Source organism: Schistocerca piceifrons, chromosome 6 (assembly GCF_021461385.2).
Source record: "Schistocerca piceifrons isolate TAMUIC-IGC-003096 chromosome 6, iqSchPice1.1, whole genome shotgun sequence".
Taxonomy (NCBI): domain Eukaryota; kingdom Metazoa; phylum Arthropoda; class Insecta; order Orthoptera; family Acrididae; genus Schistocerca; species Schistocerca piceifrons.
In genome coordinates this window covers 573893697-573909854 of record NC_060143.1, presented here as the reverse complement: position 1 = coordinate 573909854, position 16158 = coordinate 573893697, and the positions used below count along the sequence as shown (strand labels likewise).

The 16158-nt window shown below is 40.9% G+C and overlaps 1 protein-coding gene across 1 annotated transcript in view; it reads left to right on the top strand.

The window, feature by feature from the left end:
- Nucleotides 1-16158, top strand: part of LOC124802876 (cGMP-dependent 3',5'-cyclic phosphodiesterase-like) — a 267877-nt gene that overhangs the window by 94458 nt on the left and 157261 nt on the right. Inside the window, exon 5 of the mRNA XM_047263921.1 lies at nucleotides 14307-14446. Coding sequence (XP_047119877.1) covers nucleotides 14307-14446 — 140 coding nt within the window. The remainder of the gene's footprint in view (nucleotides 1-14306; nucleotides 14447-16158) is intronic.

Genomic DNA, 16158 nt, shown 5'->3' with positions numbered 1-16158 from the left:
TATAGATAACAGTATGGAAAGTTGCATTAAGCAGATCTTGGACTGGCTGAGCAACACGAGGTGTTGCCTCGTCTTGCATGGAAACAGTGGTTTCCACAGAGTTGCCCTCTTCCAAAGCAGGAATCACATGTTGTACAAGGTTGTCTTGATAATATGCAGCTGTCACAGCACATCTGACAGGTGTATTCTCCTCGAAGAAGAATGAACAGAGAATAAAGGTGCTTGTGAATCCACACCATACAGTCACATACAACAAGTGCAATAGCTCTTCATACACAACAAACAGTTTAACAGAACCCCAGATTCGGCAGTTCTATGTATTCACTGCACCCTGTAATGAAAGTGTGCCTCATCATTACATAGAATATTGCATGGCCACAAATCATCAACTTCGATTTGTGCCAAAAGCTGAAGAGCAAATTCAGAATGTTGCTCTTTATTTTGAGGTTTCAGTTGCTGCACAATCTCAATCTCATACAGGTACCAGTGTAATATAGACAGAAAAACTTTCTGTACTGTTGACCATGGAACATTTAATATTTTTGTGGGATCTAAAATTTAAAAACCTCTCTCACACCGGCCTGATTTAGCTTCACTGATCAGGATAGTAAAAAACATGCGTATATTAAGGGAATTTTCATTCACAAAGCAGGCTTATCGTATTCACACAGTTCAATACTGTTCTATCCTGATTAAATTGAGCTTAACTTAAATTCCATAAGGCAGTGAAGCAATTTCGAAGTCTCGGTGCGACAAAAATTGTCAGTTGATCTCCTAAAAACATTTGTAATGATTATTAACTTTCGGTGATCACATGGGGAAGACCGGAGATCTGCTGGTAAGACCGTGTTAGCCTGTTTATTTGAAGTAATGAACTGGATATCTTGAGCATACAAAACGGCAGGTTCGTCCAGTGTAAATCAGACGTTCCCCACTGATCCCGTGCAACTCAGCGTATTAAGCAGACACTGTCAATAATAATCAGTTAAATAATACGCGAACACACTTACTTTTGTTTAGTTCATGTATTAAATTCCTTCTCATACAGAACCTCATCAAGATGGCGACTAGCTCAACAATACATACATATACATCTTCATTCTTTCCCGGGTAATCGACAAGATCTCAATCATTCTTTTCCTAAGAGAAAACATAGATAGCAGAGAAGCTATTCCATGGAGTAAATGGACGCTCCAAGGAATAATAGGGCTTGAAACTACTTTGCATTGATAATCATCATATATTAAAGTTTAGGAATCGGTAAGATAAGAAGAGATATTTCGAGATATGTACTGAGTTATATCATTTATAAAATTTCTGAAAATATCGTGGAGAGACCGTTGCAAGAGACATTACAAACGGTCAATTCTTATGACACAATATAGGCACCAGCACTACCTGGGCCACATGCTGCATTGTCAGTTACAGCAACAGCAACCTTGTCAATAACTTCCACCACCGTAAGGCACCTTCGACACACCATGCCATTTTTGAATTTCATTATCATCTTCTTTAAACTATTTAATGACACTGGGTCTCTCCTTACACCTTTCAGTCAGTGATATTCTGTCGATGCAGCATTGTAATTGGTGCTGTTCACATAAACCAGTTTCACCAACAGTGCATGGTCTCTCTTCTCAGTACTGTTCACTCATGTTATGGCTTGCAAAATGACAACGAAGATGCCACACCGTAAACCAACACTGTTCAGTGCCAGATTTGCTCCTGGCGGCCAAAATAGGAACTAATATTTTCCAGCATAAATTGCTGCCTTATTAGCATCTCTACTAAGTTTTGAACCCATATGATGATTACAGCCCACACTGAACTTCCCTAAGTAGTTACACTTTAATTTTAACCTCTTGTTACTATTTCTGTTTTTTTCAGAGCTTGAAAAACTGTTGGTCCATCATGGTTGAAAGAGCAAAATGGCCTGACAAAGCCTATTCCAACACAGAGTGGTTTACAGTTCCACAAAATTCTTGTCGCCACTGTTAGAAGTCTGCTTCTTCAGCAACACAGATTTTATTAAGCATAACTTATTTTGCAATTAAATCACAGACTTCTGAAGGCAGCCAGTACTCTACTCTGAATATTTGCTGAATAACTCGCACATCAGTGCTGGGAAACACTATTTGTAGCTTCAACTGGGAAGCACACAGAGATGAACCATGCTCTCAGTGCTCCCCTGTGCCTTCGATTCATTCACTGGAAACATACTAGTTAGCTGACAAGTTAGCAAAGACAGTTTGGCATTAGGCAGACAGGGAATTCCATGACCTAGCCAAATGTCATCAGTAGTTAACAACTAAATTTGAATCAAAGTCCGTGAGAAAAGGAGGGAGTTTAGGGTCATTGTCAGTAGGCATACCTGAGAGTTTGCTGTAAACATTGGCTGATTATTATGCGACACCATGGTGGTCTGTAACAGCCCTTGAATCTGCCATGGTGTTTTGCCATGTGACCTGGCACTGGAGAATGTAGTCTTCCGCACTGCACCTTGCAACTTTGCCAGACATAAGCAAATTTATATTGATTGATCAATCAGTACATACCATTCTGTGCGTAGTCTCCCCTCACAATTCACTGTCAAAGAGTAACTGCTCAGATACAGTAATCCAACACAATTATGTGTCCCCTGTGTTTATCACTCCATGATCCTGCCTATGTTCAAGCTCCTAATGACTTCATGCAGTAGTTCTTCTGTCCCTTGCTCTTGCTTGGAGACTTCAACACACATCATTTGCAAACCTGTCCTTTCCACATACGTAGACTCAATGTTTGAATGACAGAGAATTTCATATTATTAAGTGACATTTACCTCCTGAATATATAAAAAAAATAATACTCTTCAGTACTGTATGGGAATTGTTTTGTCATTGACCTCCCCCATGGTTTTCCTGCAGTAGTTGATAACATCCTATAGAAGTTGACAGAACAGTTGCACTCTACCAACCCCTTCCTTATTTTGCTTTAGCTTCCAGACAGTTCAACAAATACAGTGTGCCAAAACTGATGCTCAATAGACCAGATTGGACAATTAGCAATTTTGCTGTGCTTGTAAGTCAAAATAGCATCCAAGATATGAGAAGACGCATCATAAATCTACTATTCAGCCAATGCATAAATTCTAAAATGCTCTTATAATCCTGGCAGGCAGACAATATTGTGGTGGAATAACAAACATTTTTCAGTTTTTATGAAAAGGAAGGTACCACTGAAAACATTTTAGAGTAGATACTCTGCTTTTAACTTTACAACTTTTTTGCTGTATCCTACATCATGTTACTTCAGGCATATCATGAGGTGTATAATGAACAAATTCCTTAACTCTCTAAGAATTATGGAATCTGTCACATACAAATACAGCTAACTCATTCAGCTGCACTATGTATTCATGGCTCATTTGTGTGGCTGTTACCTGCAGGTGACTTCTACAGGTTCCATGTCTCGACCAGTTATAAAGGCTGGATGCTGGAAGTGCAAAGAAAGCAGACCCCTCCAGTTGAAAATATCTTTACTCTTTGAACACTTCATAAGACTATTAAGTGAGAACTGATCAGAGTTGAGTATGTAAATTAGGTATAAGGCTGTAATGCTTCTGTTCTTCGTCAACTTGTGTTCTTTCTCAATAATGCTGCTTTCGTTTCAGATGAAGTCGCGGGCCTAATTAAAGAAACTAATCATCCACAGCTATCTGGCTCCCTCCATACCGCATGGATTGTATGTTATGATCACCAGCCTCAGTTTACCTTCAAATGTCTGTGAAACAAGGGGTTGCAACCTACTAGACTTTCTACTGCTGTCTCAAGGACCTGCAGCTCATTCATTGGATCTGATAAGTACAGGGATATCATCGACTAGAACGTTTGGCCTAGTAAAAAAATTAAGGAATGGAAAGAATAGACTAACGACAGTGAAGTAAACACATGAACAGAAATATGTAGAACTACAAAATAACCATTTTACTGTGTTGACCAATAATACCTTCCGGCTAAGAAATGTTTCTTACTACCAGTAGATGCATATAAAAGTACACACACTATCCTAGCTTTCAGTACTACAGTTATTTGTTCCTCCATCAGAAAAGAGAATTTGATTGGCTGGCAACGCTAAAAAGAAAAACAGGTCTTCCAGGGGAACCCACTTGTAGATCTTGCCATAGGACCTGAAGATGGTGCAGGGACTGGCAGTTGGCAGAGATCGCTGCAGATCCAGATCTTGGCCAAGTCCGGTGTCCATAAAGTGTGCTGGAGTGATGATGGCAGTTGCTGGCCATCTATTTGGAGGGGGTGAAGTGCTTTCTACAGTTAGCACCCACAGAGCAGTTCTGTTATGCTCTTTGTGCTGACTGGCATTGTGTGGAATATGTTGAAGATGTTTATCACTACTACATCTCATTCAAACTCCAGGTGAAAATGGGCCCTATGGATTTTGAATATTTCCATGAACCATTTGGCAGCTGCATTGGAATGTCCATGCTGATGGAAATTGCTGAAGGCCATTATGGGAAGGGATGTGTCATAATTGTAGTGCATTGTCAGAAATTATGTCCTTCAGTGATAGTATGAGTATCAAAGTGTGAGTGGTTGCTTTTGCATAACTCGATGGTATTTTTGTGACACAGGGTTAGTGGGACATGGCATTAATGACTACAAGCCATGCTGGCATAAAAAGGGTGAGTAAAATCTATATGAAAGTGATTCAAGTACTGCTGACATGTGTGCAGATTGTGTTTGTGTTCTGCAGATCATGATGATTGTGGGGTGAGATCAGAGAGGTGGTGCCACTGAGACTATCCACGCTGTCCCCTACCACATCAATGGAATCATTCTATGTGATCCAAGAAATATATACAGTAGATCTGTCTTATCAGACACAAGTATGGATAAAGTAGACAAATACTCCACTGCTGATTTTGGTCTACAGCCATTTTCAAGTGCCTGTGTAATGACTTGGGATACCAATGCATGACTTAAAAAAAAAACACTCAGAACCAATTAAACTTTCTTCAAATTATAGTGCACGTCATTGACTAAGAAAGAACAACTGAGGTGCTAATTACCTGGGATTGTCAGCACTCATCATTGTATACAGGAATTTTATAAGATAGAGACACATAATATTAGGGATTGAGAACAATTTGCAGAACTCATAAACTATTACACTTTATGTTACCCTGTAGCACATCCAAACAGATTGCTGAAATTACCATCAGATGAATCATGAGATGTGTCTTTGCTTGTAAATTTTCCATCCTGCTGAATGGAGGGCAGAAATTGAAAGTGGGATAAATTGAACAGCTTGACCGAGACAGTCTTGTGAAAATGTTGTCAAACAATTGAAAATGGACTAACAAAAATATGAAATGGAATAGATTGCTGCTCACCATAGGTGGGAGGCATTGAAAGGCACACAGGTACATTGAAAGAAGAGTGCTACATCTGGTGAAGGACTTAGTCCTGAAAGTATAATGTAACTAGATAGATAAAATTAAAATCTATTGACAACCAGTGGCAGGAGAAAACAATTAAAACTCGTGCTTATTTCTTGTCCTGCCACCACTTAGTGACTAGATTTTTTTAATCTTTTCAGCGAGAGGTTGCGCGTATGTGCATGTGCACATGTGTGTGTGTGTGTGTGTGTGTGTGTGTGTTTTGTCTAAGCAGCCTTTTTGTTGTGCCTTCTGTGACTCAGCATCTCAGCTATATAGTCGGTAGTACCTTTTCAAAATATTGTCATTTTCCATCATGGGTTTTCCATTGTTTAACTGGCACATGTATCTTTCGCTTTCTTCCTAAGATGATGTACATGAAAACTAAGGCTAAGATAGGCTTTGAGCAATAGACCAACTGGAATAGTAATACATTCTGGAATCCTACCAGATCTGGAGATCCAGACATGAGCTACTAAGTTAAGGAAATCCACCTAAGAATGCTACTTGGTGTTCTCAGTTACAGTAGACCTGAACACTTTGCCATTCTATTCAGAGTGTTGTACATAAATGTGGCCATAGGCATTATTTAGAAGGCAACCTAGCAGTTTGTCTGGTGGTTATAAGGTGCATTGTTTGGAATCCTTTTTATTTGTCATTGGTCCATATTAATTATCTTCATTGTAGTCTCAGAAGGTGTCAGTCTACATCCCGATGCCTAATCATCCTAGATATAGTAATATGGGGGCTTCCTACACAGACAGCACCTTCTGCTATCTTTTTTGTTTTTTCTTTCTTTTTTTTAAAGTTTCCTTTTGATAGTATCTGGCTTTATAATGATGTGCTATAACTATGTGAGTCTTTCAAGCCCTTAAGTAGCTTCTGCAGTACATAGCAAAAAGCCATACTGCTCAGTGAAGGAGAGAAGTCAGTCTTATCATTAAAACTGCAACAGCAAGAACGATATAAAATAATGAAAATTTACCTAATGTGTGTAGGGAGAATACATGATTAAATTTGTAGGCAGTTTGTGATGTACAGTATGCAAAATTTAATACACAGAACTGGCAACAATGTTGAAAATAAAGTCGAATTAAGCACAGATGACAGATACAAGCACTTCATTCTGTACTGTTCAGCTCTGTGCCAGAGTTCATCAGCCAGTTATTCCACAAGTGGTGGCATGCCAGCCTCTCAGTAACCCATTATGGGTGAGAGATCAGTAGAACACGGTGCCCAGAACAACAGTCAAACACTCCCTGTATTGAGACAGGACAGGGCAGTACGAGATCGTGATGTTGCATTACATTCTCTAGACCTCAAAGGTAGGGAGCAGCCACTGACCTTATCAAATCAGAAATGTAATGCCTGCCATCAGAATTACCAGCTGTGTGAACCAGAGATGATAGTGTTGTATACCATGTGGCACCCGACACCATCATTCCAGATGCTGGACCAATATGATGAAAAATCCAATCTCACAATGTTCATTCTTTTCCAAGCCTGCACACATCTAATTGTGATGCTCTACACAGAACAGGGAATCACCTGACAAGAGACAAATAATATTACTGTATCTCGCTACGGCAGAATAATACTACAGAAATAAAAAACGAATGAGAGAAAAAGAAACTAAAATAAAATTTAGGTTGCAAAGGAAATTCACCATATACAACAACAAAACATAGTGCTCTTACAAGCATCTGCCAACAGCAAAAAGTGTCAAAGGCTCTAGGTAGACTATGCAATGTTTCATAACAACAAATTGGCTCCGATGGGCGTGACGCCACAACTTTACATTAGATTCGTTTGAGCGGTTGCGAGCGAGCTTATCCGCATGTGCAGTTGAGCCGCGTATGAGTAGTACCTTCTCCTGATTCTGGCTATAGAAGTGTGGCAGTTAGCTGTATAAGCAATAGCAGCAAGCATCCAGATGCTATCCGGAAAAATTTGACTGGTGCGCCTAAGCTGCCAGATTCATGTATGTGCAACAGGCCCGGAACTAGGGGACGAGGGCAAACCGGTTATCTGCCCCGGGTGATAGTTTGCGGGGGGGGGGGGGGGGGGCAAAGCCCCTAGCACCCAGCGCATGTTGGTCTATCAATTTCTCATATGATTTTGAACGCATCCCTTTTGGTTTTCGAACAAATTTTAAGTCAATTTCTGAAAGAATCGTAAGTAGATTTTTGAATGCATGCATATTGTACGTGATATCTCTGTCAGGGGAATCCCCGTCGCATATAGAAATAAACTTTTCTGCAGACAAATGGGGGCGGGTCTATACGAGCTGAGCGGAATAAAGCCGAACGGATGAATGCCAGTCGCTGTTTATGTGGTTGACTGGGTTTGCAAATGATCAGCGTTGTTATAACTACTAGTGAATTCCATAGATTCAGACTACCAGAGTGGAAAAAAATGACTAACAGAAATAACAGGCAACAAAGATTGCGTATTGTCTCCTCCGTGTGTCCAAGAAAATGACATTTTGACAGAAAATTTTTGTCCAGACCGCTACATTACTAAGGGCCAGTTATACAGTCCCCGGCTAGCAGCCGCTAAAGTTCTATTCTGAGAGTAGCTTGGAAAACGCGTTGTACGAACACGTAATAACGCCCAACCGGGTAACTAAACCGATGTCGAAATTAACCAGAGAATAAGTTTTGACACTGCCAGGAATAGTTACAGAATTAGTGATAAGATTGTTTGTTAGGACGAGGAAGGAGAAGAAACGGGGACTCACACAAATTACGGGAGAATATGACGATTCAAAATTTATTTAAAAATTTTAGTAGTACTACTTTTCGATCTCATGCTTCAAAAGCTAGAGAGTATGAATGAAATGTGAAACTGTTTCCTAACACAAAACTTTTTGCGTGTAGTAGGCCTAATAGGCATTTGATATTGATACTTCGTGAATTATATTCTGTCGTGTTATAAAAATGACCATTTGTGCCAAAACAGCCTCGTTTATTTGGTGTGTGTAACAACTGCTGCAATATTGGGCAGGCCTATTTCGTTTTATATAGCAGTGATAAAATACACGTAATCAGATCGAGAAACCACACCAGTCTTGGGTACAATTTGTATTAACAGCTTTTCTAGTATTAGACAACAACATTTCATATTTTCATGTAGCAAAACGTTGACGAACTTTGATGAGGTAGTAGATTCTTTCCCAGAAAGGAAAGTACGCCCTATAAAGCTGTGGCAAGATTAGAGAGAAAAGAAGCTAGGACTTAACGATTGAAGAAACGTGTACTGTCTTGCTTGTCTCTTGTATTTACTCGTTTTATGTATCCTATTTTTAATTTTATGTCACACAAATCAGCAAGTTATTAGCTAATAGGCAGTAAAGACTACAAATTTTCTGGAGAGTTCTTGTTCTGCCGGTTACAAATAATCCCAACCAGTATTAATTCTGAGATTTTTTTTTTTAAAAAAAAGAGGAGCAGGATATCAAACCGGCCGACTGGGAGCAGGAGAGGCACCACTGGACATTTTAATTTCCACTGGCGTGAATATAGTTTGATGGCACCCATTCCATTACAAAATATTACATGTTTGAATTCCACAGAGCGAAATACAAGAGACGTGCGATGGAAGAATGCTATGTGGAGAGGCGTACCACTGCACTTTGCCACACTTAAGACCAAATAACATGTCTTACGTTCCCTCGAATATACACTCCTGGAAATGGAAAAAAGAACACATTGACACCGGTGTGTCAGACCCACCATACTTGCTCCGGACACTGCGAGAGGGCTGTACAAGCAATGATCACACGCACGGCACAGCGGACACGCCAGGAACCGCGGTGTTGGCCGTCGAATGGCGCTAGCTGCGCAGCAGTTGTGCACCGCCGCCGTCAGTGTCAGCCAGTTTGCCGTGCCATACGGAGCTCCATCGCAGTCTGTAACACTGGTAGCATGCCGCGACAGCGTGGACGTGAACCGTATGTGCAGTTGACGGACTTTGAGCGAGGGCGTATAGTGGGCATGCGGGAGGCCGGGTGGACGTACCGCCGAATTGCTCAACACGTGGGGCGTGAGGTCTCCACAGTACATCGATGTTGTCGCCAGTGGTCGGCGGAAGGTGCACGTGTCCGTCGACCTGGGACCGGACCGCAGCGACGCACGGATGCACGCCAAGACCGTAGGATCCTACGCAGTGCCGTAGGGGACCGCACCGCCACTTCCCAGCAAATTAGGGACACTGTTGCTCCTGGGGTATCGGCGAGGACCATTCGCAACCGTCTCCATGAAGCTGGGCTACGGTCCCGCACACCGTTAGGCCGTCTTCTGCTCACGCCCCAACATCGTGCAGCCCGCCTCCAGTGGTGTCGCGACAGGCGTGAATGGAGGGACGAATGGAGACGTGTCGTCTTCAGCGATGAGAGTCGCTTCTGCCTTGGTGCCAATGATGGTCGTATGCGTGTTTGGCGCCGTGCAGGTGAGCGCCACAATCAGGTCTGCATACGACCGAGGCACACAGGGCCAACACCGGGCATCATGGTGTGGGGAGCGATCTCCTACACTGGCCGTACACCACTGGTGATCGTCGAGGGGACACTGAATAGTGCACGGTACATCCAAACCGTCATCGAACCCATCGTTCTACCATTCCTAGACCGGCAAGGGAACTTGCTGTTCCAACAGGACAATGCACGTCCGCATGTATCCCGTGCCACCCAACGTGCTCTAGAAGGTGTAAGTCAACTACCCTGGTCAGCAAGATCTCCGGATCTGTCCCCCATTGAGCATGTTTGGGACTGGATGAAGCGTCGTCTCACGCGGTCTGCACGTCCAGCACGAACGCTGGTCCAACTGAGGCGCCAGGTGGAAATGGCATGGCAAGCCATTCCGCAGGACTACATCCAGCATCTCTACGATCGTCTCCATGGGAGAATAGCAGCCTGCATTGCTGCGAAAGGTGGATATACACTGTGCTAGTGCCGACATTGTGCATGCTCTGTTGCCTGTGTCTATGTGCCTGTGGTTTTGTCAGTGTGGTCATGTGATGTATCTGACCCCAGGAATGTGTCAATAAAGTTTCCCCTTCCTGGGACAATGAATTCACGGTGTTCTTATTTCAATTTCCAGGAGTGTATATGTTTTAGGTATCACACTCTTCAGGAAGATGTGTGCTACAAAATTAAGATATTTTTGAAAAGGCAATTTTTAAATGTTTGGCGTCCTACCTCAAATGCTCAAGGGAAGGGGGGAGCGCCTCTATCTAATATTGCCCCGGTTCGGAGATATCCTAGATCCGGACCTGATTTACAGAGCAGTCTGAGTTGTAGTGGGAGGTGGTAGTCTCCACGTGACCCGTGTTTACGTTGACTGATTTTGCTGTTTCTTCTTTGTTTATTGCTCTCACTTCAAATGAAAACAAAACGGATTTCTGTGGCCGGGAGCTATCAAGTGAATTAAAATACATTCACGTAATTACGGAAGGCTAAAATATGTAATTAGTTTCAGACTTTATTTTGTTTCCACCTTTCTGACAGTCAAGCGTTAATCGCCTTGCAGAACAATGAAGTTATTCTTTGTCGGTTTGTTAAAGAAATTTGACTTTTACTAATCTTTTCTGCTGAGGCGGTCAATTTATTTGAAACTGTTTAATTCCACGCTATTGGCTAGTTCCAACTGTTCGCTGCATTTCAAGTTCACGTTTTCATCTTCTAGCACGTATGGCATTATGCCTTAATACAAAACCAAACATAAGATAATACAGTACAGGTACTCCAAGAAAATTTACATCTGAATCTGGACATACGAATGTGCACTTTAAGCCGAATGATGCATTTTAGTATAGTTCACAGAAATCCCATGCTCTTGGAGTGTCCTCTAATGTCTTGTTTCTTTTATGACATAATGTAAGATCTTTTAATGTTTTACACGTGCGAACGTACGGGCTTCCTGCGTCGTCATAGCTGTGCAAGCGCTGCGACACCTGTTATTTAGCGCGCTCTGGCAACTGCTGAAACGATTATATTTCTAACAGGTCGCGGGAAAATATTGCGAATGGTTGTTTGGAAAGCGTTACTTTCAAAGTAATTCCTTTTACGCAAGATGAACTCTGTGCACGTGAATGTCCGATGATTTTCTTAAATCACAGAGCATTTGACTCTCATTCAAAAATCAAATCTTTGAGGGCGACCATTTAGAATATTTTCGAGCCCAGAAGATCAGACATTTATGTCGTTGTTAAAAAATTTACTGGCACATTATGTGATATCTTTAAAGTGTAACATGCACAAAAATGATCATTATGTGTTAAAGTTTAGCTTCTATTGCAGCTTATTAATCTTGGTGACCAATGTTAAACGTAAAAGCATTTCCTTTCGTGTAGCAACACTATGTATATATGTATATTAATTTAAACCATTACCTTTTCCTATTTGTATGTTCGTGCTACGTTACAGTGATGCTGCTATTGGCTGACTACATCACGTGTCCTATGATCTGAATATCCGCTGTCATTGGCTGGCGAGATCGCTTGACGTGAGCTACAACTGGCTTACAAAAGTGCATTGCAATCTCGATTTCAATCCTTCGGAAAGTAACATGCGGTGTTTGGTGGAATTTGAATTTACACTTTCGTAATACGAAAATATGCAGTGTATGTGTTGCTGCACATCAGACATCTTTCTAAAACGTATTTTTTCCCCTGTGTTTCGGTTCCTAAAGTGCCGGGAAATTCTACGCCGGTGTATAAAAAAGGATTGATAAGTTTTACAGTTTTGAGGAAAAGTATACTGTTACTTAACACGGAAAAAATGTATTTTCATCCGGGAGAAAGTGTATTTTTAACCGGGAAATTTGGGAATTTTTGTTCGTTGTCCACGTATACACCCTGTAAAAGGTTGCCTATTCTCTGAGCTATTGTTTTGTTGTAGGTGAATATGTGCTATTTTTTAGTCAGCAAACATGGCTATTGCTGGAATATCAAAATCAAATGACAGGTACATTACTCTCTCTTATGTTATTATCATGGTGTCTACATGAAATTTATAGTGGTTGCAGCAAAACCGTTGCATAGTCTTTCTTTAATAGGATATTATAAGAACAATGCTGCCCTTCTTCCACACATTTCCATTTAAGTTTCCTGAACATCTCTGTTACACATTCATGTGGATCAAACTGATACAATGCTGGAAGCACATCTTTACCTTTGTCTGTTGTACTCTAGATCTGAACACACTCGAATCTTGTATATAGTTTCCTTGATAGAAACATCAAAGTTTTCCAGAACTCTTCCAACTAGTGTGAGTCTTCTATACACCTTTTCTACCACAGATTTTGTGTGTTCGTCTCATTTCTTATTGCTTATTTGTATCATCCCTAAATATTGAAACAATGTGACAGGCTACAGAAGTTTACCTCTCATCCCATAATTGTATGGCCTTGTTGTTCCACTTTGTCATAGCACTATCTTTCATCTACACATATTTAAAAAGTGCTACCGTGTATAACACAAAGAGGAAATTTAGCTGAAGTATTTCTGCAGTTCTTTGTGGTCATCCAAGGAGGCTACTTTCCTGTAGACAATAGCATCACCAGCAACCTGATAGTGCTGCTGACTTAATCTTTTAAAATCACTGAGAACATTGGTAGTTCTCTTACAGCTCCTTAACGCATGTCAGTACTCACCCTAATGTCTTCTTGACCTGGTCCCAATGAAGACCCTCTACCTCTACCTCTCCCCCTCCCCCTCTCCCTCCCCCCTCCACTCCCCCTCCCCCTTGCCCTCCCACTCTCACTCCCCTGTATGTGTGTGTGTGTGTGTGTGTGTGTGTGTGTGTGTGTGTGTGTGTGTGTGTGTGTGTGTGTGTGTGTGTGTGGAGAGAGAGAGAGAGAGGGGGGGGGAGGGGGAGGGGGGAGGGGGGGGGGGTTGTCATGCAGACGTCAGGCATGAAATTAGAAATTCTCAAGTACTGGTCCCACATATAATTTACCAGAATATTTCGACTTGGGAATGTAAATTTCAGTTACCACTAGTGTTCTCATTAAACAGCCTTATTTTTATCTAACTATATACTGGTAATTATTTTATGTGTAAGTTTACATTTATACTTAGTTTGAAGTATAGGATGAAAACAGCAGCTAAGAAGCAGAAGAGTGGTGGCTTTCTTCAAAGTAGCTTGTACATTTAAAAATGATGTAGAACTAATGCCCATAGTTATCAGTGTAAGTAAATTAGTACTAGTTTAACTGGTTGTTGCAGTAGTGACCTGCAGTGGTTGCTTCTGCCAGTTAATTTGGAGTTTGACTAGTTCTACATTCCTAGAGGCTCTCCTTCGTGATAAGTGTTAGGTTACAAGGTGAATGAACAAATCTGACAAACACCCAGTATGGTAATTTAAAATATACGGCAACATGCTTCCCCATCTTTGCCTAATTGAATTGCTAGCTTTCTAATGATGTCAGTGTCTACAAGATATTAAACTCTGTACCTTTGTGGCATTATATATTTGACTTATTTGTGATGCTCTTTCAACAGTTACTTAATTTGTTTGTTAATGACTGTAATTGGGGTGGAATTTATACAGTGGGACAAACTCAAGTTCACTAGATAGTGAAGTAGAAGAAAAGTTAACTGCTAAAATAATCTAGTATTTGCAACAGTGCTGTGAAGATATATATATAAATTGTGTCGTCTTATTCCCTTAAGTGCTAGTGATGCAAGTACATACTGAGCCAATACCACAAGCTTAACAAAATGTTTTCAGTAAAAGTTTGTTCCTGCTCTCCTTATAGCAGTTTCTGTAGTCTCTAGTGTTGTAAAACTATTGAAAGATTATCATCCTATATTTCTGCTATCTCCATATGTTATAGTTTTAATTGCATAAGATGAATATTATTTTTCAAAGGGGATTTTACTGACCTGATGCGAGAAATTATGGCAGAGGCCCGCACGCTGACAAATGCTGAGAGGTGTTCCTTGTTTATTGTTGATCAGAACAGTGATGAACTGGTTGCTAAAATCTTTGATGGAGAAGTCACTCCTCATGTAAGTATAAGTAACATATATTTTAATAATTTTTTTTAATGATTTGTTTAATACCCGTTTACACTTAACATTATTACAGAATTTATACAAATCATAAAACTTTGTAGTTGTTGTAATTTCTTAATTTGTATTTGAAAGTTTAAGAAGGCAAGAGTTATGTTTTCCATTGACATCCACATCCACATCTACAACTACACCTACATCCATACTCCACAGGCCACCACATGACGGGTGACAGAGGAGACCCTGTACCACTACTGGTCATTTACTTTCCTGTTTCACTCATAAATAGAACAAGGGAAAAATGACCATTATGCCTCTGTATGAGCCCTAATTTCTCATGTATGATCTTTGTGGTCCTTATGCAAAATGCATGTGTCTGGCAGTATCATTCTGCTGTCAGCTTCAAATGTCGGTTTTCTAAATTTTCTCAGTCCTCTCCAGGGATTCCCATTTGAGTTCCTGAACAAGCTCCATAACACTTGTGTGTTGTTCAAACCCAACAATAACAAATCCAGCAACTTGTCTCTGAATTGGTTTGATGTCTTCCCTTCAACCTGACCTGGTACAGGTCCCAAAAACCTGAACAGTACTTAAGAACAGGTTGCCTATGCTTCCTACATGTCATCTCCTTTACAGATGAAGCATATTTTTCCAAAGTTCTCGCAGTAATCAGAATGAGATTTTCACTCTGCAACAGTGTGTGCACTGATATGATACTTCCTGGAAGATTAAAACTGTGTGCTGAACTGAGACTCGAACTCAGGACTTTTTGCCTTTCGGGGGCAAGTGCTCTACCATATGAGCTACTCTCATGCCCTGTCCTCACAACTTTTACTTCTGCTAGTACCTCAGCTGAAGTCAACCATTGACCTTCCCTATCACAATCCTTACAAGCTTGATCCATTTTGTTTTGCATTGCAAACATTAAGCCCAGATATTTAAATGGCATGACTATGTCAAGCAGGACCCTACTAATGCTTTATCCGAACAGTACGACTGAGCAAGTTGGAACAGTGGTTAGCATATTGGACTCACATTTTGGAGGACGACTATGGTTCAAATCTGTGTCCAGCCATCCTGATTTAGGTTTTCCGTGATTTCCCTGAATTGCTTAAGGCAAATGTCAGGATGGTTCCTTTGAAAGGGCATGAGTGATTTCCTTCCTCAGCCTTTCCTAATCTGAGCTTGTGCTCCGTCCCTAATGACCTTGTTGTTGACATGACTTTAAACACTAATCTCCTCCTGCTCTGAACACTATGATTTTCTTTTTCTGATCATCTGCATCAACTTACATTTTTTCTACATTTAGAGCTAGCTGCCATTCATCACACCAACTAGAAATTGTGCTGAAGTCATATTGTATCCTCCTACAGTACTTTCCTGTATACCATAGCTGAAGACAACCGCAGGTTACTGCCCACCCTGTCCACCAGATCATTTGTGTATATAGAAAATAACTGCAGTCCTATCACACTTTGATGTGGAACTCCTGACGATACCCTTGTCTCTGATAAATACTTGCCATTGAGGACACCATATTGAGTTTTATTACTTTAGAAGTCTGGAAGCCACTCACATATCTGGGAAACTATTCCGTATGCCCTTACCTTTGTTAACAGTCTGCAGTCTATACTTGGCAGTATATCATGTGAGAAAAGGACAAGCTGAATTTTGCACAAGCAATGCTTTCTAAAACTGTGCTGATTGGG